At 36.8% G+C, this 26,600-nt stretch overlaps 1 protein-coding gene across 1 annotated transcript; it reads left to right on the top strand.

The window, feature by feature from the left end:
* Positions 1 to 19,875: 19,875 nt before the first annotated feature.
* Positions 19,876 to 22,435, top strand: LOC113285362. The gene is made up of 5 exons (XM_026534271.1): positions 19,876 to 20,322; positions 20,505 to 20,648; positions 20,878 to 21,118; positions 21,220 to 21,720; positions 22,062 to 22,435. Exons 1-5 carry the CDS (start codon positions 19,933 to 19,935, stop codon positions 22,202 to 22,204), a joined length of 1,419 nt encoding a protein of 472 aa, XP_026390056.1. The 5' UTR covers positions 19,876 to 19,932; the 3' UTR covers positions 22,205 to 22,435.
* Positions 22,436 to 26,600: the final 4,165 nt, after the last annotated feature.

The following is a 26,600-nucleotide window of genomic DNA, read 5'->3' as shown; positions in this document are numbered from 1 at the left end:
CTTCCTTACCCCTTAAGCTTATGAAAAAATAAACTTTTAGCTCCACGACTCAACCAATGTTAACCCCACGTTTCTGATGGTGAAAATGTTACAGCCAAAATCATACGAAAGGATAGGAAAATGAAAATCCAAAAATTCCTTCAATTCATATTTCGGAACTAAAAAATCCCAAACTTTTTTTTTCCCCTGTTCTCCTAAGATTTCAGGCACCAATGCGGCGGTAATTTGAAATGCCTCAACATTCTTGTTGAGTTTGGGGTACGGAATATAATTAAGAGAAACTGTATGATAAACTTCAATGTAATTCGTTCCAAACCTTAAACAAATTTATCTGGAAAATGCTGGTAAGTCTGATCACAGCATTTGCTTATTCTGTAACGATGCTTAAGAAACAAATATGCATCTTTTCTTGCATTGCGAGGAGACATATAAGCTGTGGAACTAATTTATTAGTAGTTTTATAGTTTTTTTTTTTTTTTTGAAGCATGCATATTATATTAAATTACTTAAAGAGTTATTACACCTGGGTATATAATACCCAAAGATTCATTTGTTACATTTGTACTGATATGCCATGAATCTGAGAAAGCAAAACAATGGAGTAAAGTGTGGGCAGCGGTCTTCATATCAGAGTTGCATCGGGGGAAGATGTTGGAGTTGGAGGCCGACAGGCCTTCCTTTAATGCTTTCCACAAGAAAAATTGTGTTTTTGATGGACACGATAGAGTCCATAATAACTTGGTTGATGGTAGGAATGGTCGATGCGCTTAATTGAAGATGCCAGTCAGGCAGTTGCATCTAGTATGCTGAGGTGTACTGCCCGACTAAAAATTGTCTCTCTCTTTTTTTACCGTCTTGATCCATTAGGTACTAGTTTCTAGCGAAAATAAAGATAACTACGGCTAATAATGTTACTAAAATATACTAGAGACGATTAAGCTACGACAGGACCAAACTGTGTGCCTTGTAAAGTAGCACCTACGGCTAAGACAGGAAAGTGTGCTTTAGAGTATAGCACTTAGAAAAAACCAAAGAAAACGAGCAAACAAACAATACAAGTAATATAAAGGGTGCTTTATAGGATAACACTTGCAAAAGGAAACTAAAGACACAAACAGTACCTATAAGGATTACTATATAAGGTTCAAATAAAGAGAAATTATTTGAGAAACTTACCGGGGCTTGCAGAAAGAGATCTTGGGATATCATTAATGTCCGATTTAGGAAGGTGGGGCACTTTGGGTTACTCATGTGATAACAGTCGAAGGTGGAGGATTCACATGATAGATTCCGGAAGTTCATGCAAAAAAACACTATGAAATAGCTGTATAGATAGCCCGACCAAGAAACATTCATTTTCCACAGATAAATAACAGGCTGAATTGGGGGCCATGGAAACTAATTGGGGGCCATGACACATTTTATAACCACACCAAAAGATATATGGGGCTTCTAAAATGATGGTGAAATAACTATTTTACCCTTCTCTAATAACTTCTTTTCCTCCCATTCTTCTTCTCCTCCGCTCCCTCTCTCCCACTGTTTCCCATTCCATTAACGACTTCTGAGAAAAAAAATTTCTCACCGATTCATCGTCGTAAGTGAACTAAAAAAAATTAGGTTTTCAACTGCAAAATTGCAGTTACAGTTCCAGGGTCGTTAACCACGATTTTTATTGCTTAACGATTTTTGATATGCATGTTGAATTGATAAAAAATCGTTAACCATTAGGGTGTAGTAGATAACGATCCTAAACCTGGTGTTCTGCCCTAGAATAGTGTCGTCTAGGCTGAATCGCTAACGACTCTATATGACACAAAATTTGTTCCTTGTTCAAAAAATAGGAAGGGTTGTCATGTCAAATGGTTGTAGTCGTTAACTATGTTGAAGGGTCGTCATGTGAAGTCGTGAACGATGTTGAATGGTCGTTTGGTTTTATAAATTTTGCTTGCCGACCCTTGATCTATGAAATGGCTCGCTAGGGTCGTCAGTACATAGGAATGCCTAATTAACGACCCTAAGAGTAACATCTTTAGAGAGTAAAAAGTTTTAGAGGCGTTGGGTTCTAAACATATTAAGTTAACGACTCTATATGACCTAACTGGCTGGAGTCGTCAATTATATCACACTTGGTTGACGATTTTTCATAACCTGCAAAAGTTGCAAGTTTGAGTCGTCAAAGGTTGTGTCAAGTAATTGACGACTCCTTAGAGTCGTTCGTTTATTACCCTCTCGACTTAACGACTCTCACTCTGAGTAGTTGCATAGTGTACATGAATCGACCACTTGGGGCATCATTCATACAATTTGAAGAGTATAGGAAGTTTATCTGATTGTTTTGAGCTTCGGGTTCTTCATTTTGAGGATTGGTTCCTTCATTTTGAGCAATATGATTCCTCTTCTGGAATCCCCCCAAAACTCAACTTCCTCCACAACACAAAAACATAATTTTTCTTTTATCAAAATTTTATCCCTAAATCTGATTTTAATTTAATTAAACTAATTAACAATTAATTAATTTAATCACTACTAATGATTTGGGGTAGTTTAGCCATTTAAAAAAGTTGGGGATAAGGAATAACTCCCAATTACTATTTCATGACCTTTTTTGTACTGTAGTTAGGGTCCCCAATTATTTTTCCGAGGACCCTCAATCCGGCATTGATAAATAAAAGTCAAAATAAGTGAGAGAAACGGCACCTTATTCTATAAAACGACGTCACCATGCACATCATCATGAGGTTTTCGTAAACATTTTTTTTTTAAGAAATAAAATTTATACTTATTATAGTTTATAATTATTGAACAAAATAATTATTTTTGATTTTTATTTTTATTTTAATTTTAATTTTTTTTGTCTTTTCTTTTTTATTAATCTTAAACTTGCAAAAACTGCAAGTGACAGTTCTACCGGAAACCAAGCAAACATCACCGGAAACAACACCCAAACGACACCGACAAAAACTCTAGAACTCAATAGATCTACAGAGATTAAATCATCAACTCCACCAACAATTACTATGGAGTTCCAACATAATTTTCTCCTTACAAGGGATACGAAAATAAGATTACATCACTGAACTTTAACAGAGGTAGAAATCAAAAAACCGATAAAGCAACCTCAACAAATTAAGAAACAAACCAACAAACAGGTGGTAAGCATGTTCCAGGAATTGAGTTTTATTTAAACAAGATTATAGAAATGCATGAAAAAGGAAAGATGGGTATGCTTGCAGATGAGAAAGAAAAACCGGAAAAACAAGAGCATACCCATGGAAAAAAACCCAACCAGATATTCAATCCCAGGATTCATTGTAATCATGAATCCCTCTTCAACTGTTACCTTAAAATTTTAGTGAACCTCCAAGAAATCAATGTTTTGGCTCCCCACCATCTTCGTCATCTAAACACACGTATGCCATCCCTGATAAGCCGCGATTACTCAGATCTCATTAGATCTGTTGAATAGGAGTTGATTTGTTATTTGTTTTCGGTGATTAAAAGAGGTGTTTATGATGATTTTGTTAATGGAGAAGTGGGAGTTTGATAAGTTTTTCTCACTCTCTTTTTTCATTAACTTAGAAGATGATTATTGTTTCTCTTTTTTTACTTGGTCAAATATAAGACTCAAGCAAAGAGTCACATGTGGTCATCTCTTGTCCATCCAACATCTACTACAAACAGACGCATTGTGTCATGACTAAACAGATACATTGTCATGACTAAACAGGAACATTAAATTAACTCTCAACAATCTCCTCCTTAATGTGATGTTCTTCTACTCCTAATAGTTCACGGAAATGTTGAAATTTACCTTTGGGAAGTGCCTTGGTGAATATGTCTGCCAATTGGTCTTCCGTCTTGCAATATTTGAGTTCTATCTCACCATCTTCAACCGCTTCTCGAAATAAATGGTACTTGAGTTTGATGTGCCTTGCTCTACAATGCTCCACCGAATTTTTGGACATAGCAATTGCTGATTTGTTGTCACAAAAGATTACGGTGCTTTCTTCTTGCTTCTCTTGATTTTCTTCCATGATTCTTCTTAGCCATACAACATGAGATGTAGCTATTGATGCCGAAATGTACTCCGCTTCCGCCGTGGATTGAGATACGGTTTCTTGCTTCTTCAATTTCCATGTGAATATACCCGAACCAAGAGAAAAATCATAACCCGATGTACTCTTCATGTCATCAATACATCCTCCCAAGTCGCTATCACAATAGCCAACTAATTTGACATCCAAATAATACATGATTCCAAAATTCATAGTTCCTTGTATGTATCTTAATAACCTTTTTGCCGTGCCAAGATGTAAATGACTAGGTGAACTTATGAACCTAGAAAGCATACTTGAAGCAAACATAATATCCAGTCTTGTATGTGTAAGATACAACAAGTTTCCGATGAGACCTCTATAGTAGGTCTCATCGACTTTTCTTCCTCCATCATCTTTCTTGAGTTTCTCATTCACTACAAGTGGCGTAGATGTGGGGTTACAACCAAGCATACCAAATTTCTTCAACACCTTTTCGGAATACTTGCTTTGAGAAATGAACACTCCATCTTCACTTTGATGAACTTATATACCAAGGAAGTACTTGAGCAAACCCATGTCACTCATCTCATATTTCATCATCATTTCTATCTTGAATTGCTCAATCATATGAGCATCATTACCCGTAAAGATAAGATCATCAACATACAAGGAAACGATGAGAATAAACCTACCTTTTATTTTCACATATAGTGTAGGCTCACTCTCGCTTTTGTTGAAGTTTTGCCTTTTGAAGTATCCATCTATCTCACTATACCATGCTCTTGGTGCTTGCTTAAGGCCATACAAATCTTTCTTCAACTTGTATACCTTGTCTTCTTCCCCTTCCACAACAAAGCCATGTGGTTGTTCTACACAGACCTCTTCATGGAGTTCTCCATTCAAAAATGCCGATTTGACATCAAGTTGATAAAGTAACCAACCTTTTTTGGAAGCCAAAGCAATCACGGCTCTAATGGTGTCAAGACGAGCAACCGGTGCAAAAGTCTCATTGTAGTCGATGCCAGGTTGTTGTGAGTATCCCTTTTCCACCAACCTTGCCTTGTGCCTTTGAACCGATCCATACGCATTGTACTTCACCTTGTAGATCCATTTCACACAAATAACTTCTTTGTCACTTGGCCTTGCTACCTTCTCCCATGTATCGTTCTCGTCGATGACAAAAAATTCTTCTTCCATAGCTTTTATCCAAACCGGTTATTTTGATGCTTCTTCAAAATTTTCCGGTTCGACCGTACAAAAGTTGCATCTTTCATACACTTCACTCAACCTTCGCATCTTCTTTGGTGCCGACGGTGATGATGTTGATGCACTAGTACTTGGAGACATACTTGGAGATGCTCCTTGTCTTGTATTTGGAGGTGTTTGAGGTAGTTCTTCCTCATTTTCTTAACCTTATTCAACTTCATTTGTTGTTGAATTCTCTTGCTATTCATCAACAATTATGGTTCTCTTCTCAATTTTACCTTCTTCCCAATTCCATGAAGATCCTTCATCAAATAACACATCACGGCTTGTAATCATTGTGTTGTTCTTCAAGCTATACAACATGTAACCTTTTGATTGGAGGCTATAGCCAATGAATATACACTTATCACTTGATTCATCAAGCTTTGTTCTCTTCATCTTTGGAATTTGACAATAACACACACTACCAAATACTTTGAGATTCCTTACCGACGGTTTTCTTCCACCCCATGCTTCAATTGGAGTTTTATCACATACGGCTTTTGTTGGACACCTATTCATCAAGTAGACGGCGGTGTTGACGGCTTTGGCCCAAAACACTTTAGGAATACCCTTGTCATGAAGCATGGACTTCGCCATCTCCATCGCGGTTTGGTTCTTTCTCTCGGAAAAACCATCTTGTTGAGGAGTATAAACCACGGTTAGTTGCCTTTCCAAGCCTTCATCTTCACAAAATTTATCAAACTCTTTGTTGTTGTGTTATTTGCCTCTATCACTTCTCCAAACTTTGATGTAGTGACCACTTTGCTTTTCAACAAGGCTCTTGAACTTCTTGAAGATGCTAAAAACTTTGGACTTTTGTCTCATGAAGTACGCCCAAGTCATACGACTCAAATCATCAATGAATAAGATAAAGTATCTATCACCTCCATGAATTGGTGTCTTCATTGGTCCACACACATAGGTATGTACCAAACCAAGAAGTTCTTTTACGCTCCATGCTACACCTTTTGGCAATGGTTGGCGATGTTGTTTCCCAAGTGCACAACCTTCACGTACTCCATCCTTGTGGTTGATATGTTGTGGAAGTCCTTGCACCTAGTTCTTGTTGGAAATCACCTTGAGACTATTGAAATTCAAATGCCCAAGTATTTTATTCCATAACCATGTTTCATCAATGGTTTCCATCCTCAATGCAACATTCTTCTCCTTTTCAAATACTATTGGAAAGCTTCTATTTTTCTCCATCTTGATACTCTTCATCATTTGTCTCTTGTCCTTGTGCTTCTTGTCATAAATGGTACAATATCCATCTTCAAAATGAACCGCGTACCCAAGCTCCACAAGTTGCCCAACACTAAGCAAATTTTGTGCCAAATCCGGAACATATAACACATCTCTAATGTATTTTGCTTCATTGATAGTTTGCACGCAAATTGTACCTCTTACGTTAGCTTGGACCATGTTTCCATCCCCCATCTTCACTAGAGAATTTATGGATGTATCCATATCAACAAACAAGCTCTTCACACCAGACATATGAGTAGTACAACCACTATCCACAAAACACACTTCACTCTTGGAAGTTTCTACGACACTTTGATAAGCATAAAACAAGTTTTGTTTTCCTTTTTCTTCTTTCTCTTCCGCTCTACCGGCATGTTCATCTCCTTTGTATTTACAATCCTCCTCCAAATGTCTATACTTCTTGCAATGATGACATTGAGGTTTCCAGTTTTTCCAATAATTCTTTTCCAAATGACCATTCTTCTTGCAAAAATTGCATTTTGGTACTTGTTGAGAATCACCCTTTTGGTAGTTGTTGGAGCTTACTCCTCCTTTCTTCCATTTTCCCTTTCCTTTGAAGTTAGATGAAGCATCACCCTTGTACTCATTCTTCTTCATTGCTGAATTTTTTGAGTTCAAGTTCATCTTTGATTTAAATGCACTTTCAATCGACTTCTCGGCGTGTCTCAACACTCTTTCTTCATAGACTTTCAATTGAGCCCATAACTCTTGCGACTCCAATATAGAAAGATCTTTTGTTACTTCCAAAACCGCCACAATGGGTTCAAATTTTTCCGGTAAGCAATTTAAAATCTTCTCACAAATTCTTTTTTCTACTAACTTTTCACCACACATCAATACTTGATTAACAATTTCAACAACTCTAGAAGAAAACTCATTTAAATTTTCATTTTCTTTCATATGTAGATTTTCAAAATCTCTTCTATATGATTGAAGTTTCAACTCTCTTACCTTCTTGTTTTCTCCATACTCTTTTTGAAGAATATCCCAAGCTTCTTTAGCTTTAGGAAAATGAATTACTCTTGGTAGAATAGTGTCTCCAACTCCTTGTTAAATGTACATGGATGCTTTAGCATTCTTCTTCCTGCTCTTCTTAAGTGTATCCTTTTTTGCTTGTTCTAGAGTTGATGTATCTTCAATTTCACTATACCCGTTTTGAACAATCTCCCAAACATCTTTAGACATGAATAAGTTCTTCATCTTGATGGACCAAAAATCATAATTTTCTCCATGAAAAATTAGGATTGAAGGTTGTTGAATATAAATATTTGAGTAGCTAGAACTTGTCATTGATTGGGTTGATGATTGATTTAAGAAATTGGGTTTTTTCTTTTCCAGATCTAGTTTTTGAGAACTTTTAATCTTGCTGATTTTTGATTGATTGGTGGGTATTGATTGAATTTTTTCCTACTATCAAGATCAGATTCGACTGATCTTGGCTCTGATACCAACTGTTGTTTGTTTTGTGTGATTAAAAGATGTGTTTATGATGATTTTTTTAATGGAGAAGTGGGAACTTGATAAGTTCTTCTCACTCTCTGTTTTCATTAACTTAGAAGATGATTATTGTTTCTCTTTCTTTACTTGGTCAAATATAAGACCCAAGCAAAGAGTTACATGTGGACATCTCTTGTCCATACAACTTCTACTACAAACAGATGCATTGTGTCATGACTAAACAGATACATTGTCATGACATTACAGGAACATTACATTAACTCTCAACATGATTTGAAATTGATGTGTAAAAGGGATTGTCTGGAAGATTCGTATTGATGGGTTGTAGGTGATTTCTAAAGATGATTTCAATTCGGTTGTGTAGATAGATGGTTTTTTCAGATCCAACTAATAATTTTAGGTGAGAACGACGGAGAAGGGAAGTTGCGATGATATCCCTATGCGAAGGTGATGTTAATGGTGGTTTTTTTTGGTGTAACTCGGTCTCTACGAGTTGCAGAGCAAAACTCGGAGGAGAAAGAGGAAACGAGCGTATAGGTGTGTTGTATATGTGTAGTTTTGTAGTTGATTGGGCTTTTGCATACTCAGTAAAGGCAACTCTTTGGGAATGGCCAAACAAAAAGAGCAACAAAATGAGTAAGCTTTGGGGTATAATTCCTTTTGCTATTTGGTGGACTATTTGGAACGAAAGAAACAATCGTCTATATGATACAAGGAGAAGAAACTGGAACCAATTGGTGACTGCCGTTAAATGTACTCTTTTTAATTGGCTTAGGCATACAAATTTTTTTTTGATGGTTTTTCGATGAGTACCATCTTATGTAACTAGAATGCTGTTATTGGTATGAGTTAATTTTAGCCATGCTTGTGTTTGTATTTGTTTTCTGTTAATTTTCACTTTCTGTAAAAGCTTTCATTTTAATTGAATTTACCATTTCCGGTCTAAAAAAAAGAAAAAAAAAACATAACAAATTATCGGATACTATTATGGTTTTTGCTGTACCTCCTTTATCCTAGCCTACTTTTTTTCGTGTTGTTATCCCGTTTTGTTGGAAATTCTGGATGAGTTAACTCCCTTGCATCTTCATATCTTCTACTAGATTTTGTCCCGTGCTACGCATCGGGTGGATCCAAAAACCATCTATCATATTTTTGGTTTGGTGTGACGTGGCTTCGCCACGCCCCGTGGTGCATTTTGGATTTGGTGTGGCTCGGCTTCGCCTCGCCCAGTCTCAATGTATACTTAGGACCGATTTGGATTTGGTGTGGCTTGGCTTCGCCTCGCCGCGTCCCAATGCATATTTGACTCGGCTTCACGTCGCCATCTTCCAATGCATGCTTGGCACAGTTTTGCCTCGCCCCATCGTGCATTTTTGATTTGGAGTGGCTCGGCTTCGGTCTACGCATGGGGCATTTATTTAACCATATTTTTTATTTAGTGTGGTGTGGCGAAAATATTTTCACGGGCATCTTTTTCTTTTAATCTTTTTTTTTTTGATTTGGTGTATCGTGCATTTTTGAATTGGTCCTTTCATGATGCATTTTTTATTTGGTCTTGTCGCGATGCATTTTTGATTTTGTGTAGCTTGGTTTCGGCCGCTTTGTCTCGCCCCGTTCCGATGTATTTTTTATTTGGCATGGCTCGGCTACGCGTCACTCCGTCCCGATGCATTTTTGATTTGTTCCCGGCCTGATATATTTTTAATTTGGTATGGCTCGACTTAACCTCATCCCATCCCGATGCATTTTTGATTTGGTATAGCTCCGCTCCGCCTCATTGTTAGGCTCAACTTGTTAATTTAATCCATCTATGATCTTTCCTGTAGAGCCGGTTAGCAGAAAATTGGCATTTAGCCTTGGTGATTTATTGAGACGGGTAGAGAGAGAGAAAATTGGGTGGTGGGGGTGGGGGCGGGCTTGGGTTGGACCTGTTAAGTAAAGTGGGTTCATAGCATTGAATCATCAACTCATTTTGAGACAGGTCCTGAGGTTTAATGTACATGTGTCCCATTCTCTTGTTTTTCATCTTTGAAGACTTCATGTTCCAAGTCTTTGTGAAGAACTTTATTATTGGGACTTTGAGGGGTGGGACTCTGGGGTCTTGAAAGACTATGTGAAGACTAAGTGGTATAGGGGGAGATCAGATTTATGTAAAAGTTCAAAAATACCCTCAATAATTTTCACTTATGACACTTTTATCCTTCCATTAACTGATTAATTTAATAAAAAAAATCATTAAATTAAAAAAAAAACTGAAAATCAAAATCATTAAAAGAAGAAAAAAATCGTCCCACCATCACCTCTCTCTTTTCCTCATCCTTCTTCTTCTTCCCTTACTTCCCCCTTTCTGTTTTCATTCTTCTTCATATATCATTCTTCGTTTGAATCGATTAATCATCGATTCAAAAAAATTACGTCGTCGATTAAACTCATTGTATAAAAGCATGAAAGCAAAGGAAAAATTAGGTCATTCTTCATCGAATCAACCTCCTATTGAAGCTGAGAAACCAACTTCAACTAATGAAGTGGTTAGTGAAGATGAAGAGGAATTGAATGAAGAAGATGGACCAGCCTCCCAGACTCCTGAGATGACAGCAATAAGGTATGAATCGAAATACCCACTGTTTATTTAAGCTCTTTCTCGATCTTTTGGTTTCGAAGATTTTAGGTCTGAAAAACAGTTTCAGAATTTGATTATGGCTGGGAGTTCTTTGATTCCCAGCCGTAAATATGTATCATGGTTGGGATATGTTGAATACCCAACCGATTAATTGTAACACGATTGGGAGATATAAGAACTCCCAGCCGTTTTAATTTTCACGGATGGGAAATTGTTGAATACCCTGCCGTAATTCTGGTCGATGCGTACGAGATAAATTATTCCCATCCGCAAAGACTGAATCACGGCTGGGACTTTCCTAGCTGTATATGTCTCTGAGTTTGAATGCATGTTTCAGCGGTAGTGGTAACGTCTAGGTTTTGTTGTCCGTAATTGGTTTTCCAAACCGTAATAATAGTTTCCTAGCCGATTTTATTAGGCGGTTAGGTCTTCCTATCCGTAATATGAGAAAGCAATGAAAAGAAAAAAAATCCCAGCCATTATGGTTTTTAGGCTTGGTCGATAAATCAACTTCCCATCCGTTATTATATTTGCGGCTGGGATTTTTATTTATCCTAGACGTTTTTTATTTACGTCTTGGACTTTTGATAATTATCCCGTCCGTAATTCTGTTTTCGTCTGGAACTTTATACACATCCTAACCGTGGTGACTTATCTTATTTTGCATTTTGGTCTGGTTTGTCTTTGAACAGAAAAGAAGAAAAGAGGAAGAGAAGATCTGTAGAAGTAACACCTTCTAGTGTGCCCACTCCACAACCTCGTCACGGAAAACCATTGGGTGCAAACGCAAGGAATACAAGTGAAGGTGTACTTTCTATTACTGGAGAAAATGATGGTTTTTCTCTTACTGGAGGAAATGAAGGTGGAGGTGAGACTGTAGGAAATGAAGGTGGAGGAAATGAAGGTGAAGTTGTTTCTGGAACAAATGAAGGTGGAGGAAATGATTGTCTTGCTGTTACTGGAGGAAATGAAGGTGGAGGAAATGATGATGATGTTGTTACTGGAGGAAATGAAGGTGGAAGAAATGAAGGTGGAGGAAATCAAGGTGTACTTGCTATTACTGAAGTTGGCACTTCTAGTGGTTCTGCTATTGATAAAGGTAAAGCAGTGGTTGAGGAGGACAAGAAGGATGGAAAAAAGAAGTATCCACCAAAGGAAAATGCAAGAGAAATCATTGATGCCATGGAGTTTATACCTTAGAAGGGTAATGGGAGACCTTGGGGTGAGCCAAGAGATCGTTCCGTCTTGATGGATTACGAGTCTTCATGGGTTGCTAGACTCTGTGCCGCAAAGGTAATAAATCAAACCTAATATATGTTGTTTTCAAACCTAATATATGTTGTTTTCATTTTATCATGGATATTCAATCATAAAAACCAAAATTTTATATTATGTGTAGTTTCCCGATAAAGCGGTTCCTAAACTAAAGCACCAACAACCAAGGTTTTGGCCTTGAGGGTGATGATCCAGAGCATCCAGATGTGGTAGCTTTGGTAAAAGCTTCGGGGTTATGGTCTGGAATCGAGGCGCTGCAGAAATCGTATGATGTTGTGACAGTTTTTAATTTTAGAGAAAGATTCTGGCCCGAAACCATGACTTTCCAACTCCCATTCGGCAATGACTATGATTCCACATTTGACAATTAATGATGTTGTGTTTGATCGATATTTGAAACTTGATGAGGATGGAGATGAGGAAGTTGGTGATAGAATATTTTCTAATGTGGCGACTTATACAGGCCCTTTGTTTCATTCAACCCGTTTCGTCATTTTGGATCCTCGTAGAACGCTCGGTCAAATTGGTTTTGTCTAGAAAATTGTACCTCAAGAATATCGTTTTCCACTGAGCGAAGCCAACTCCATCTTTAAGGAAAGTACTGTCAAATTGAACTATGCAACGGAAATAGCTCCATCGATCGATCATTGGAATGCTCGTTCCCAATCGGAAAACCAAATGAGTACAAGAGGGCTTGAAGCTGCTCATGGGACTTCCGAAGCGGATCCTAATTACATGGGATGATATAGAAGAGTGGGATCATCCTTATGCGGAAAATTTGGATCCCGAGATGCGGAAACATTATAAGAAGGCGGCGAAAGAGAGTTCAAAATGAACGGAAGAGATAAATGAACAAAAGGAATGGGAGAACATGGTGGTACGTATACTACTAATTATGTTTATAAATGTTTTTTTTTGATTAGATATGAATAAGTATATTTGATATGAAAAATAGATTGAACGAGTTAATTGGCTGTCCAACAACATCACCGGTATGATTGATGCGGGAGAGATGTTAACAATACCTGAACTAAGATTACTTCGGAATCGAGTCCAAGGAATAATACTCCCTGAGAAAGGAGGTTTATATCCTGAAGAAGTTGCACGATCAAGGAGAAATAAGAGATCTAGGTCTCCTTATCCTAGCGACGACGACTCGGATACTCCCCCCCATCAGCAAGCTCCATCAAAGCAAGGGAGAGGCGGAAAAAAAGGAGGAACAAGTGCTAAAGGAGGAAAAAAATGAGGAACAAAGGGAGGTCATGCTAGAACAAATGTTGCTCATGGTGGAAAAGGTCGAGGTGGAACAAGTGCTCGAGGTGGACGTGGTGGAGGCAAAAAGACTCTACCTCAAGGTGCCAAAGGAAAAGGAGGTAAAAAGGAGAGAGTTGTTGAACCGACGCCGGTTGACGATTTGGATGAGTTTATGAACGAGTCCACGGGGGAGGACTCAAGTGAATCAAGTGAATGTCAATCTACTCGTTTTTTAGTATTTTACTTCATGGATATTTTGTTAGCCTTTGACATTTTAATGTTTTCGTTGTTTGGTTAAGGATTGAGATGTATGGATTTTTATAACTTTGCATTATGAATTAATTTTAGTCTTTCAATGTGTTTAATCTAAGAAAAATGAGGAAAAAAACAACATCTTGGTTTTTTTCAGGCATTTTCGGCTAGGTCGATGCTTCACAAAACCTAGCCGAAAATGCCTCTAAATCTTGAAAAACAATCTTTCATAGCCGTAAAAAGAACAACGGTTAGAAACTCCCAGCCGTGAAACTCAAAACGGTTAGGAAACCCGTCCGTAGGAGGTTCACTGTTGGGAAACACCTATCCGTTTTTTAGTCTGAATTCCCTGAACTACAATGACTTATGTTTACGGCTAGATATCCAAGCCGTGTTGGAATCACGGTAAGGAATTATATCCGTAAAAATATTTACGTCTTGGTCGACCTAGACAATTCCATGCCGTTAAACTCCGCACGGTTAGGAAACCCATCCGTGGTTGGATACGGTTGGGACATTCCTAGCCGTTTAGTACTCTGATAAACCCAACAAAAAAAGGCTCCTAGAAACGGCTACATATCCAAGACGTAATGTTGTTCACGGACAGGAATCCCAGCCGTTATTCTACCTAAAATTAAAAAATCAGAATTTCGGCCGGGAATCCCAACCGTAACTCTGACAGACCACCAACTCTGCAGAGCATACATAATTACGGCTTGGTATACCTAGCATTTCCCAGCCGTAATTCGCTATAATTTCACTTGTACCATTTCAAATCGGCTAGTTTTTTGAATTTTGAAAAAAGATCCGTTTGAAGACTAATCTATAGAAGGTTCTAGCTGTTCAACCACCTATTTAAACTTGAAATAACTTGTTCTCCATATAACCATCCATTCCAAATCAAAATCACACCTACAAGCTCTAGTAAAACTCCTAATAACTCAATGCAATATATTCAAAGGATAAGCCCGACTTTAATTTGGATGAAGACTTATCTCTTTGTCAAAATTTTGTGCTATGCTATCCAAAGAAGGGAGAAGAACGAAGGAATGGTGGTGTACCAAGTCAATCTTATTGGAAGACGATTTTTGAAATTTTTTGTAGTGAAAAAGGTAACCCTAACAACCGCGATGGGATTGAATTGTATCTTCAATTCTCAAACATACGCAAAAAAGTGGAAGAGTATATGGCTTTACTTCGTATGTGCAAGCAACTTCGACTTAGAGGTGAGAGTGATGAAGAAGTCGTAGCTCAAGCTAACAAGGAATGAAGAAAATGGAAAGGTTATAATTTCAAATTCGAAGCTCAAATGACCATCGTCAAAGATTTCTTGATACATCATAAGGGATGTTACTAAAACCAACTTTGTAATGGGGATATATTAAGCATATAATGAGTTTTATTGTGGTCTAGTTAATGAAAGTATCAGAATTTTTCAATCGCATTAAGAATTCATGTTGAATCCAAAAAAATTTCAACTTTCAAATCTAATTACGGCCGGGAAAGTTTGTATACCCAGCCGTTTTGCAAACTCAGGTAATTCATGGAAGAATTACGGCCAGAAGTTCGTAATGTCCCGTCCGATATTTTTAATCACGGCTCGGAGTTCCTAATATCCCAGACGTTTTAGTTATTTACGGCTTGGAATTCTTAATACCCCAACCATTATGTGGTGTTTCGGCCGGGTCGACAAGTTTACCCAGCCGTTACTGCAGAAAATTCCATATTTTTTTCCCAGATTTTCGACGGATTTGAATTAATAAAATTGATGTCGGGAATTGATTATAAGGTTATCTTGAGTTTTGTGATGAAGGGTTTCGTTATTTGTCTTCAAAATTTGTCAATTTTTTTTCTTCCAAAATCAACATTTATCCTTCTTCAAGACTCAATAAAATGAAGTTTTGATTTTCAAATGATTAGTGTTTTGATTAGTCTAATCGATTCACTAAGACTGATTAGTTAGCTTAACCAATTTAATTAGCACTAATCAAATGAAGGGTAGATTAGACACTAGAGAAAAATATAGATAAGAGGTTCTATGGGTTGTTATTTCATGACTCCAAAAAACCCCCCAAAACCCATCAGTTTTAAGCCCTAATAATAGGATTCTTTACGAAACCTAAAATGACTGTTCATGTAAAGACACCTGTTTGGCTGATTACACGTGCCATAATAACTGGCAGCAAACTCTCGGCTCACATAACCCCCAATATACTATCAACCCGGACCATTCTTCTTAAACTCTAAATTCATATTAACAGCAGCATCACCTAACCACCTGTATCTCATTTTATGTTCCATTGCATAGTCCTTCAAATTCTTAGATCCCTCAATCCTTAGACCTATCGCCTGCAGTTCCATTGCATCCAATTCATCAATGGCAGCAAACAACCACCAGAAACACATACCCAGCAGAATCTCACTTGCCTGAACTTCTAAAACCAATATTGGTTCCTAAATGGAATCTATCCACAAACACAGCTTCATAAACCCATGACAATCATCAATTTCCACCTGCAATCTCCCAGAATTTCTGCTTCAAAGTTCAGACACCAATTTCTTCTCCATATGAACAACAACCAGATCCAAGATAAACCCATTGTTTCAACTTCTCACTGGGAACATCTCCACCAGAACCTTCTCGGCTTAATTTCAATTTAAACTCCATTTTCTAAATCAACAGCAGAAGCAAGATGTTGTTTGGGTTGGGATTGATTATGGGGATAATGGGGGTTTTGATGTTAGGATTAGGATCAGCTGATTATGATGGAGATGAAGTGATGAACATGGATTTGAACTGGAAAAAGTTGATTTGATTAGTTATAGACATAGGAAAAAAGAGGAAGAAATTGAAAGCAATTGATAGAAAAATGGGTGAGTTGAATGGCTTGCCGAAAGACCAGTAATATTTTGTCCTTCGCGGATGTTTCGTCTACCTTAACTGGCGTTAGTAACGTCTAGTTAATTATTTGGTGTAAACCAGGTGTAATTAATGAATTAGCTGTATATCTGCACATAAGTATTGAATACCCATTTTTTCTCTTACGCGGTTACAAAATATAAGATGTAAGCAGAATGTTACCCAAATTTTAATGTCCCGACCAATATAATTCCGCCAATTGTCCATTCTAGAATTACTAATGTCCAAAATTTTTATCAAATTTAATTTGAGGAGGTGTCAGGTTTACCATGCGATGTGGAAGCTTTGTATCTCTGGGATCCATTAGATTCAATACCATAGTTAAGTCATGGCTGTTGTTCACCTGGTAAATAAAAGGATAACCTCGCTACAGTTGCATCTTTGAACTGGATATCAAAGGATTAGCCAAGTGGGCTTCGGAGGCAGATACCTAACAACAGTGTAAGTAGTTCGGAGTTCTTGACTTTTAGGTACCTTGTTCTTTTGCTTTTCTGTATCTTAATTTGTTTGAAGAATCTTCACCTACCGGAACTGTTGTATATTTATATTTTCTTTCGCGTTGATAGTTGACAACCCGTCTTTTGTCGCATATTTCCACTTTAATGCGTGCTTGGTATTTCACAATCAAGTTTCTGTTCTATGGAACTATGCCTGATATCCAGATCAATATCCTTGTTTTTTCCATACGTTTATAAACTGGAAATCGCTAGCATCAACCAGAGCCTGGCCACAAATGTCTTTGGAAATCATTATTTTGCATGCATTGTGCGTTGGGATTTGGATCTCCACATAGCCCAGCCATTAGAAATTGGACTACAGCCTCATATCTTCAGTTTTGCATGCATTTCAAGGTAACGGTGTTACTTTCAAGGTAACGGTGTTAATTTGCTTCCCTAAAATATAGGACACATGTCAGAGCTTTTATCGATGGCACAGGAATCCGGATACAGAGGATCCGAGCCCTAATTATAAAGAAAGATTATATTCTTACCTTTTTAGATCTGTGAATGCTACTGTAGTTTCTCTGTTTGTCTGAAATAATTCATAGTCATACTCGTACCATGGATTGATGGTTCGGGTTGGATCCTGCCATCTCTGACGTGCAAAGATGCACGAAAGATTGCAATTCTTGTTGAAGAAGTAATTTCCTTGCTCCGACCTCACAAACGGAGGTCAATTTCGGACTATATATTCTCCTCCTCCTTCATTTGCTACTATTAAATCTTCATCTTTGTCTGTCAATACGGCAGGTTGTTCAAATAACGGGACCACAATTCTTCACTTTTCGTCCAGAAAATCTGGATCTGCTTACGTAAGAAGTAAGAACGCATGCAACATAGTACGTATTTTGTCTGAAGTCTGAAATCAATAATGATGCAGGTAGATTAGTTCCTGGATTATGGTTCGGTTGGATACTGGTTGTTCTTAATTAAAGTCGGTCTGAAAGCTGCCAATTCTTGTTGTTGTAGTTGAAAAAGTAATTCCCTCTCAGATCTCTATCACACATGGAGGTCAATTTGCTACTATTGATAATGTAGGAATTACCAATAGGTATTATTATAGTGTTCTTAGTTATTGGCATGTCCACCCATTAAAGCCCACTAATCGGAGGTCCATAATTAAAAGAAAACATAAAAATGGACCAAAATTTTTAAGCCCAGGTCCTACACACATGTGTAACCTATTACGTGCATTTTAATAATTCCCAAAATGACCTTCACTATAAATATAACAGAAATAAAAGTCACATTTTCTCAATTTTCTTCTCAGATCCGTTTTCTCTCTCTCGCTCGCTCTCCTCTTCTCTGCTGCAGCCGCTTATGAAGTTTAGACCTAGGGTTTGTGAAGATGTTTCGTGGTTTTACAGGTATGTTATGTAATCTTTTCTCCAGTTCTTCTTTGTTTTTGATTAATTCTCAACTGAATCATGAAGATCTGATTGATTTCATGATGTTTTCACTTTCTTTTTCCAGTTTTGGTAGTTCGATTTCATGATGTTCTCTAGTTTTTCACGTGCTGCTGATTTTTAGACTATGAATCAACAGTACATATTTGGTGTACTGAAATATAATGCTCTAATTTTGTTGTTTTTTTTATAGTTTTGGAGATTTTCTTGTTTGATCCAGAAGTACATATACGGAATACTCAAATTAAAGTGTTTCGATTCTATTTTTTCATAGATTCGCTACTTGTTTTTCACATGCAGTTAAATTTTAGATTATGAATCAGCAGTACATATATGGTGTACTGAAAAATTATGCTTTGATTTTGTTATTTTTGTAGTTTTGGATATTCTTCTTCTTCGATCTAGAAGTATATATATGGAATACTGGAAAAAAAAGTGTTTCGATTCAGTTTTCTATAGATTCATTACTTGGTTTTCACATGCAGCTGATTTTAGCTCCATTTTGGTTTTTTTTATATGCTTTTGAGTTGCTTTTGTGTATTAATCATCGGTACCTATATGATATATTGGTGGATTTTAATGAAACAAGTTCAGATCTAAATAAAAAATCATGTTTTATGTTTATTTCATTAGTAGATCTGATATTTTTATGGTTTTTGGTTTGATTTTCAGTTTTCTTTTGTGTATTAACAATCAATACATTTCTGACGTACTGTTTTCTTTTTTTGTTTACTATGAATCTATAGGTTTTCTCTTATTTTTTTGGTTTGATCCAGGAGTACATATATGTTGTACTGGTTGAAACTTCTTCTGATTCTGTTTTATTTAGAGTTTTGCCACTATTTTTGGTTTGATCCATGAGTTCGTATGTGAAATACTGAAGTATGTGCTTTGATTCGGTTATATTCATGGATTCATCACTTCTTGACATGTAATTGAGTTTTTAGTTTATGAATCCGCGGGTACGTATATGTTGTACCGATAAAAACTTCTTTTAATTCTGTTTTATTCATAGTTTTGCCACTTTATTTTGGTTTGATCCATGAGTACGTATGCGAAATACTGAAATAGATGCTAGTTTTGTTGCTGTGTTTTAATATTGTTATATTCTGTCACATTTACAGGTTCAATATGTCCAACAGATACATACTCTATATGTAAGCAGTGAGGCAGATACATACTTAGATTTGTACGTAGTGTAGCAGATATGCACTCAGATTTATAAGCAGTGTACCAGATATGTACTCAAATTTGTAAGCACCGTAGACACACACGTTTGGTAGTAATGAGTATTATGGACATTTCCATGTTTTAATTAATTTTGGACCTGCGGATAAAAAAAAGATCCGATTGGACCCTACTATAAATAACTATATGGGCCTAGGACCAAACAAGAAATTTTCCATTAATTATTAATACCATCAGCAGCAGTTATGATATTAGGGCGTCATCATAATTCTCAACAACCTGTTCTTGTTCCCAAATTGTTCTTTTGGTGAGCTTTAATTCTTTGTCATAAGTCATAACTTTTACATTTTTATCATCTTCTTCCCCTGCTTTTCATTTTGGGTTCTAACTGTTTAATTTTCATTTAGGCCAAATGGATAATGCCGTCACGAGGAAATGCCGGTCTTATCAACTAAGGGAGGCGCGACACTCTGGTTTCACATTATCAGAGGAATCGTCTCTAGACATGCAACTAAATTATTCTCATCTGAACCTACCATCAGCTTGTGAGTCCTCTGGAAGCAATGCTGCCTACTTCTCATGGCCCAATTCCAGTCGAATGAATGAAGCTGCGGAAGATCGGGAAAACTATTTCGAGAATCTTCAGAAAAGGGTACTACTGCCTGAAACACATGGTCGCTTGCCAACGGGGAAACGAGCAACCACTTTAATGGAGCTGATGACCATTTTGGCATTTTATGGCCTGATGTTGCGCCGTGAGAGCCTCGGCACTGCAGTTGGACTTCGAATCCGCAAGGGTGCGTTGACAGATATACCTGCCATTCTTGTTTTTGTTTCCCATAAAGTTCATAAGAAGCGGCTCGACCACATCCAGTGTTTTCCATCTTCCCTCGAGGTAAGAGCAGTATGCTTTTGTATTTCATTATGTACATTTACTCTTTCTTTGTGATCAGAAAAGAAGAATAGATTTACCCGTTCTTCATTCTTGTCGTTTTTTATCCTCCAATACCTAGTGGATTAAGAGATAAGAAAGATTTGTTTCTGGAATTGGAAATGATTTGAAGCTAATCTGTGCAGGGACCAGGAGGCGTATGGTGTGATGTAGACGTTGTTGAGCTCTCGTTCTTTGGTGCTCCTGCACAAACCCCCAAAGAAGAAGTATATAGTGAGCTTGTTGCTGGCTTACGAGGAGGCGATTCGTGTATTGGTTCAGGTTCCCAGGTAATCCTTGCTTAATTAACCCTCTAGAGCTTCATTCACCATCTGCTCCACTTTCCCAACACACGTATCATTCATAGGTTTATATTTTCACAAATTGTTTGAAAGAACTAGCCATCTTCCAGGGCGATGTATCTAGTTACCGTCTTGTTTACTCTTTTGGACTGTATACTTTTCCACTTCATTCTTCTCGTGAAAATATCCAATAACTTCTCTTCCATCGATGCTTTAGGTTGCAAGTCAAGAGTCATTTGGAACATTGGGTGCAATAGTAAGGAGCCGTACAGGCAACCGTGGAGTTGGATTCTTGACAAATATGCATGTAGCGGTTGATTTTGACTACCCAAATCAGAAGATGTTTCATCCATTGCCTCCTAGCCTTGGACCTGGGGTGTATCTGGGAGAAGTGGAAAGGGCAACATCTTTCGTTAGAGACGATCTTTGGTATGGCACCTTTGTAGGAACAAACCCAGGTAATGTAGTTTCGACGATCTTTGGTATGGCACTGAGATTGTCATTTATTAACGATTGTTTGGTTATATTGACCCCCCAATTTGTCCATTTCGATTTGCAGAGACATTTGTTCAAGCTGATGGGGCCTTCGTTGCTTTTGCTGATAGTTTAGATATCTCCAATGTGACTACGACTGTGAAGGGTGTAGGCGAGATTGGGGATGTTAAAATTATAGATTTGCGATCTCCCATCAACAGCCTCATTGGGAAGAAAGTGGTGAAGGTTGGAAGAAGCTCCGGCTTGACTAGTGGGACGATAGTCGCCTATGCACATGATTACGATGATAAGAGGGGTATCTGCTTCTTCACTGATTTTCTTGTTGTGGGTGATAACCAACAAGCCTTTCATCTTGAAGGGGATAGTGGGAGTCTCATCCTTTTAACAGGAGAGAAAGATGAGAAGCCGAGGCCCATTGGGATCATATGGGGTGGAACAGGAAATCATGGGCAAATGAAGCTGAAAGTTGGCCAACCTCCTGAGAATTGGACTAGTGGAGTTGATCTTGGTCGTCTTCTTAATCTTCTTGAACTCGATCTGATAACAACCAGTGAAAGACTTCGAGGTTTGTGCACTTAAAACAAGTTTTTTTTGTTTTTTTTATGAATTATTATTGGGGCTGACCTCAAAAAAAGTTGGTGGAATTTCACTTTAAAACTGATGGTTCATCAGAATTGTTCTGTTAAGAACTTGGACAAAATATTTACGGGGTTAAAGTTTTGGAGCCATCTTGTTTGTTTTTTTCCTATTAAGTAGATGAATTATGCCAAAAAAAGATAAACAATTACAACAGGATATATATTTCCACATATGCCTCAAAAGATTGTATGACAATCAAAAGTAAAAAGGACCCTGCTTCTGTTATAAAGCCTGATTAGTTTTTTACTTTTCGATTTTTGAATACAGAAGCAGTGCAAGAGCAAAGAAGTGCATCAGCAGCATTTGCAGATTCCATGGGTGGAAAGTCTGCTTTCGCAGAAAGAACATTATCTAAGCTGCCTCTGGGTTTGACCTCGAACAATTCCCAACTGAAGATTGCACCTGTTTAGGGGAGAACCTGTGCATAATGAGTTCCATTATGCACAAGAAAGTGACTCAAGACAGTACTGCACCGAGGAATGGCTCGGATGAAGACCTCTCTTTTCTTTTGTTGTTGAATGATCAATGAGTTCAGGTGAGCTGCTCTTACCAAGAGCTAAGTGCCGTAGAGAGTATAAATTCTGAACGTAAGTAGCCAGACTTTATAAATTGATCAGAGAGTTGGCGCGACAGTGTTGGCCACGAGGACATACTTTTTCCTAGTTCATTATATATTCCAGCTCTTTGCTAACATAAATTTCCAGCTAAATCAGTAATCATTTCCTGTTTCTATACAACTGCGCGTCTGTCTGTAGACTTGGGATCATGCGTAACAGTCCCTTGCATGGGGCTTACTGTCCCAGTGGCACCTGATCCCTTTACGTCCTGAGGATGGCTCTCATTCTTGTGCTGCTGTGGTGGTGGGATTACGTGTGGCTAGTATTATGCCCCATGAGTGCGGCTTTTAGTTGTGGTGTTTGTAAAATGTGAAAACTACTACCAAACCCATTTATCAATTTCTCATCACCCTCAAACCCACGGGCGTGAAACTTCACACGCGCACCCATTTTTTCTAGAAAAATTCTTAACAGACCCAGATTTAAAAGAAAATGGTTTTTTTTTTTTTTTTAATCATTCTTCTTTTTTCTCCGTTTCTTTTTTTTCTGATTTTTCTAGAAACAGCCGATTCTCGACACTGAGTAGCTAATATGGGGATTTTTTTCAGCAGAAGAATTTCAATTTCATGAGCAGGTTTTTAGGTTTCATCGTTTCTTTGTGGTTTGAATTAGATCTGGTTTCTAAACTTTATTGGAATACTCTTAGTTAATCGAAACCTTAAATCCTTTTTATAATTTTGTAATTGCTGCTGATATGCTCTTCTTATGATTTTGTAATTGTTGTTGGTGCTCATATTTAAGAATTTGTCGGGAACCTTGTTTCTCCATTGTAATCTCAAATTACGCTATTTGTCGGGAATCGGAATACTCCAGTCAAATTGAGAATGCTCCAATCGTAGATAGTGACACAAATCTGTATGCTCCTCCTATTCTGAATATTTCCACATTCAAAAGGTAATTGATCTGTATTCCGCTGTCTTATAGCGACTGCTCTTGATTATTTTTTTTATGCTCTCGGTGGTACAATATCCTCAACTGTAATTAAATTTGCTGCACATGTATATTACTATGTGAATATTGCGCAATCTAGGAGAAGAAAGATCAGTACTCCTTCATTCTTCCGCTAAACACGACAAATCCACCCACTGATTGGTGTTGTTAGTAGGACTAGTTGACAAATTAGAGCATATAATTTTATATTGTTGTCATTGACAGAAGTTATGGACTAATGGAACGAATGCTCAAAGTATACGTCTACAAAGAACTAAACCCGTCTTCTATTCCCTACTCCTGAAGGGAATTTATGCTTATCAAGCGGGTGGTTCACGAGACAGCTGGAAGGAAACGAAAAATCTGTATTTAACGACCCTACAAAAGCTCACTTGTTTTAGTAACAGAGGTCCACAACTTGTGGACATGATTGAGTTGGTAAAAAAATGGTTAGAATAATCCGTAATGCAGCCACGAAAATGGTTGCATAACCTGTCATGTATTTACAAAATTTATTGCATAACTTGTTATGTAGTCCCGAAAATGATAGCATAACACGTTATACAACTATTAGTTTAGGTGCATGACAAGTTCTGCAACCTTTTTTTTTATGCATAGTTTGTTATGCAGTCCAGAGAATGGTTGTATAACACGTTATGCAACTATTTTTTTGTTAGTACTGAAACCAACAAAAAAAAAGGCTGCATAACTTGTCATGCACCTACAATAATATTTGCATAACATGTTATGCAGTCGATAAAATGGATACATAAAGCATTGTGCAACCATATTTTTGTAAGTGAATTAAAAAAATTGATGCATAATCTTTTATGCATCGAAGGAAATGGATGCATAGCATGTTATGCATAAATTAATAGATGCATAATGCATTAATTTTTTATGTATGCACTAATACAATGGCTACATAACTTGTTATAGATGCATAATTTGTTATGCAGTGGAGAAAATGGTTGCATAATTCGTTATGTGTCTGAATAATGCGTTATGCATCCTTTTTGGTGGCTGCATAATGGTTATGTATCAAATTTTCGAAAATTTTGCCTAAAATGATGATCACCTCCGATTTTTTCGTGAAAAACAAAATTTGATATTGTTGTTTGTACTCGTTGTGTAGCTCTCTTAAAAAGATTTCCAACGATATAAAATTTGTAAAATTCCAAGACGCAGATTTTTAGATATGTTATATTCAAGTTGCATTGCCAATTATACCCCTGAAAAATTAGGCTGCATAACGAGTTATGCCTGAAAAAATAGTATGCATAACCAGTTATGTATTGATTCTTAATAATTTCGGATAATTTTGGGTGTCAAGGTATCTAAAATTAATTGTGGGCCTGACAATAAGAATATTATTTTTTTTGGGCCCGAGCCTAATTTTCCCTTGTAAAAATGGACCAGCGGTCCGCCACTGCTGGGATTAGTCTGGGCGAACAATTTTTCGGTCTTTCTGAAGAACTCTAATATTGGGCTGCAAACTTTATGGGTTTTGGGGGGTTTTATGGGTCAATGATATAGCAATTCTTAAAAGGAAAATTTGTTGGTTGGTCCAAAACTCATATAGTTATTTATAGTAGGGTCCAACCGGATTTTACCCTTATCCTAGGGTCCAAAGTTCTTTAAAACATAGAAATGACTAATATACCCTATTGTTTAAATAAGTGTGAAATAACATACTTCTACCAATTCAGAATTTTATTTTATCAGGAGGTCCAAATTTAATTAAAACATATAAATGACCACAAATTTGAGTACATATCTGTTACACTGTTTGCAAATTTGAGTACATATCTGCCACACTACTTACCAGTTTGAGTACATGTCTGCCACACTGCTTACAAATCTGAGTACATATCTGCTACACTACTTACAAACTCTGAGTATATATATGCCACACTGCTTACATATAGTATCCGTTGGGCATATTGAACTTGTAAATGTGACCAGAATATAACAATATAAAAACAACAACAAAACTAGCATCTATTTCAGTATTTCGCATACGTACTCAAGGATCAAACCAAAACAAAGTGGCAAAACTATGAATAAAACAGAATCAAAAGAAGTTTTTATCAGTACGACATATACGTACTGCGGATTCATAAACTAAAAACTCAATTGCATGTCAAGAAATGATGAACCCATGAATATATATATATAACCGAATCAAAGCACATACTTCAGTATTTCACATACGAACTCATGGATCAAAACAAAAAAAGTGGCAAAATTCTGAATAAAACAGAATCAGAATAAGTTTCAACCAGTACGACATATATGTACTGACTAAAACTCAACTGCATGTCAAAAGGAAGTGATGAATCCATAAAATATAACCGAATCAAGCACATATTTCAGTATTCCATATATGTACTCTTGGATCAAACCAAAAAAATAAAAGAAAACCTATAGATTCATAGTAAACACAAAAAGAAAACAATACATCATATATGTATCGATGGTTAATACACAAAAGAAAACTGAAAAACAAACCAAAAAACAAACCAAAAAACATAAAAATATCAGATCTACTAATGAAATAAACATAAAACATGATTTTTTATTTAGATATGAACTTGTTTCATCAAAATCCACCAGAATATCATATACGTACTGATGATTAATACTCAAAAGCATATAAAAAACAACCAAAATGAAACTAAAATATCAGATCTAACAACAAAATGTACATAAAACATGATTATTTATGTAGATCTGAACTAAATATAAGATCTCCAAAAACAGATTGAGATGATTTGAAAAATCAACCTAAGAATCAAATATAAACCACATACCTTGACTGATTCTTTGTTGATTATCTTGATCTGTAGGTAACAACAACTTCATATACGTATCTCAATTGAATTTATCCATTACATTGAAAATCAAGATCTAAATAGCTATAAAAAAAATAAGACAACATTAAAACTAACAAAATCTCGGTTAAACAAACAAAATCGAAATAACTAATCTCGCGTACGGCGATAAAAACCCAAGAAAAAAAATCTCTTCTAGCAGCTCTCCCGATTTGGATCTGAGAAGTTGAAATGAATCCAGAAAAATGAAATGAAAATTTAGTTACCTTCTTTCATATACGTAAGGGTGTTTTGGAAATTTTAAAAATGCGCATAATATATCCCACACGTGTGCAGGACCTGGGATTAAAAAGTTGGGTCAATTTTTCTTTTATCTTTTAATTATGGACCTCCGATTACTGGGATATAGTGGGTGGACCTGCCAC

Source organism: Papaver somniferum, chromosome 6, assembly GCF_003573695.1.
Source record: "Papaver somniferum cultivar HN1 chromosome 6, ASM357369v1, whole genome shotgun sequence".
NCBI classification, from domain to species: Eukaryota; Viridiplantae; Streptophyta; class Magnoliopsida; order Ranunculales; family Papaveraceae; genus Papaver; species Papaver somniferum.
The sequence above is the reverse complement of the archived record's forward strand: the minus strand, read 5'-3'. Positions and strand labels throughout refer to the sequence as shown.

Bases quoted from the DNA above. Each gene is read 5' to 3' on its own strand.
- LOC113285362 (XM_026534271.1), top strand. From the start codon at position 19,933: ATGCAACTAAATTATTCTCATCTGAACCTACCATCAGCTTGTGAGTCC. The intron at 20,323-20,504 runs GTAAGAGCAGTA...TAATCTGTGCAG, and splicing joins GTTTTCCATCTTCCCTCGAG to GGACCAGGAGGCGTATGGTG. The intron at 21,721-22,061 runs GTTTGTGCACTT...TTTTGAATACAG, and splicing joins AACCAGTGAAAGACTTCGAG to AAGCAGTGCAAGAGCAAAGA.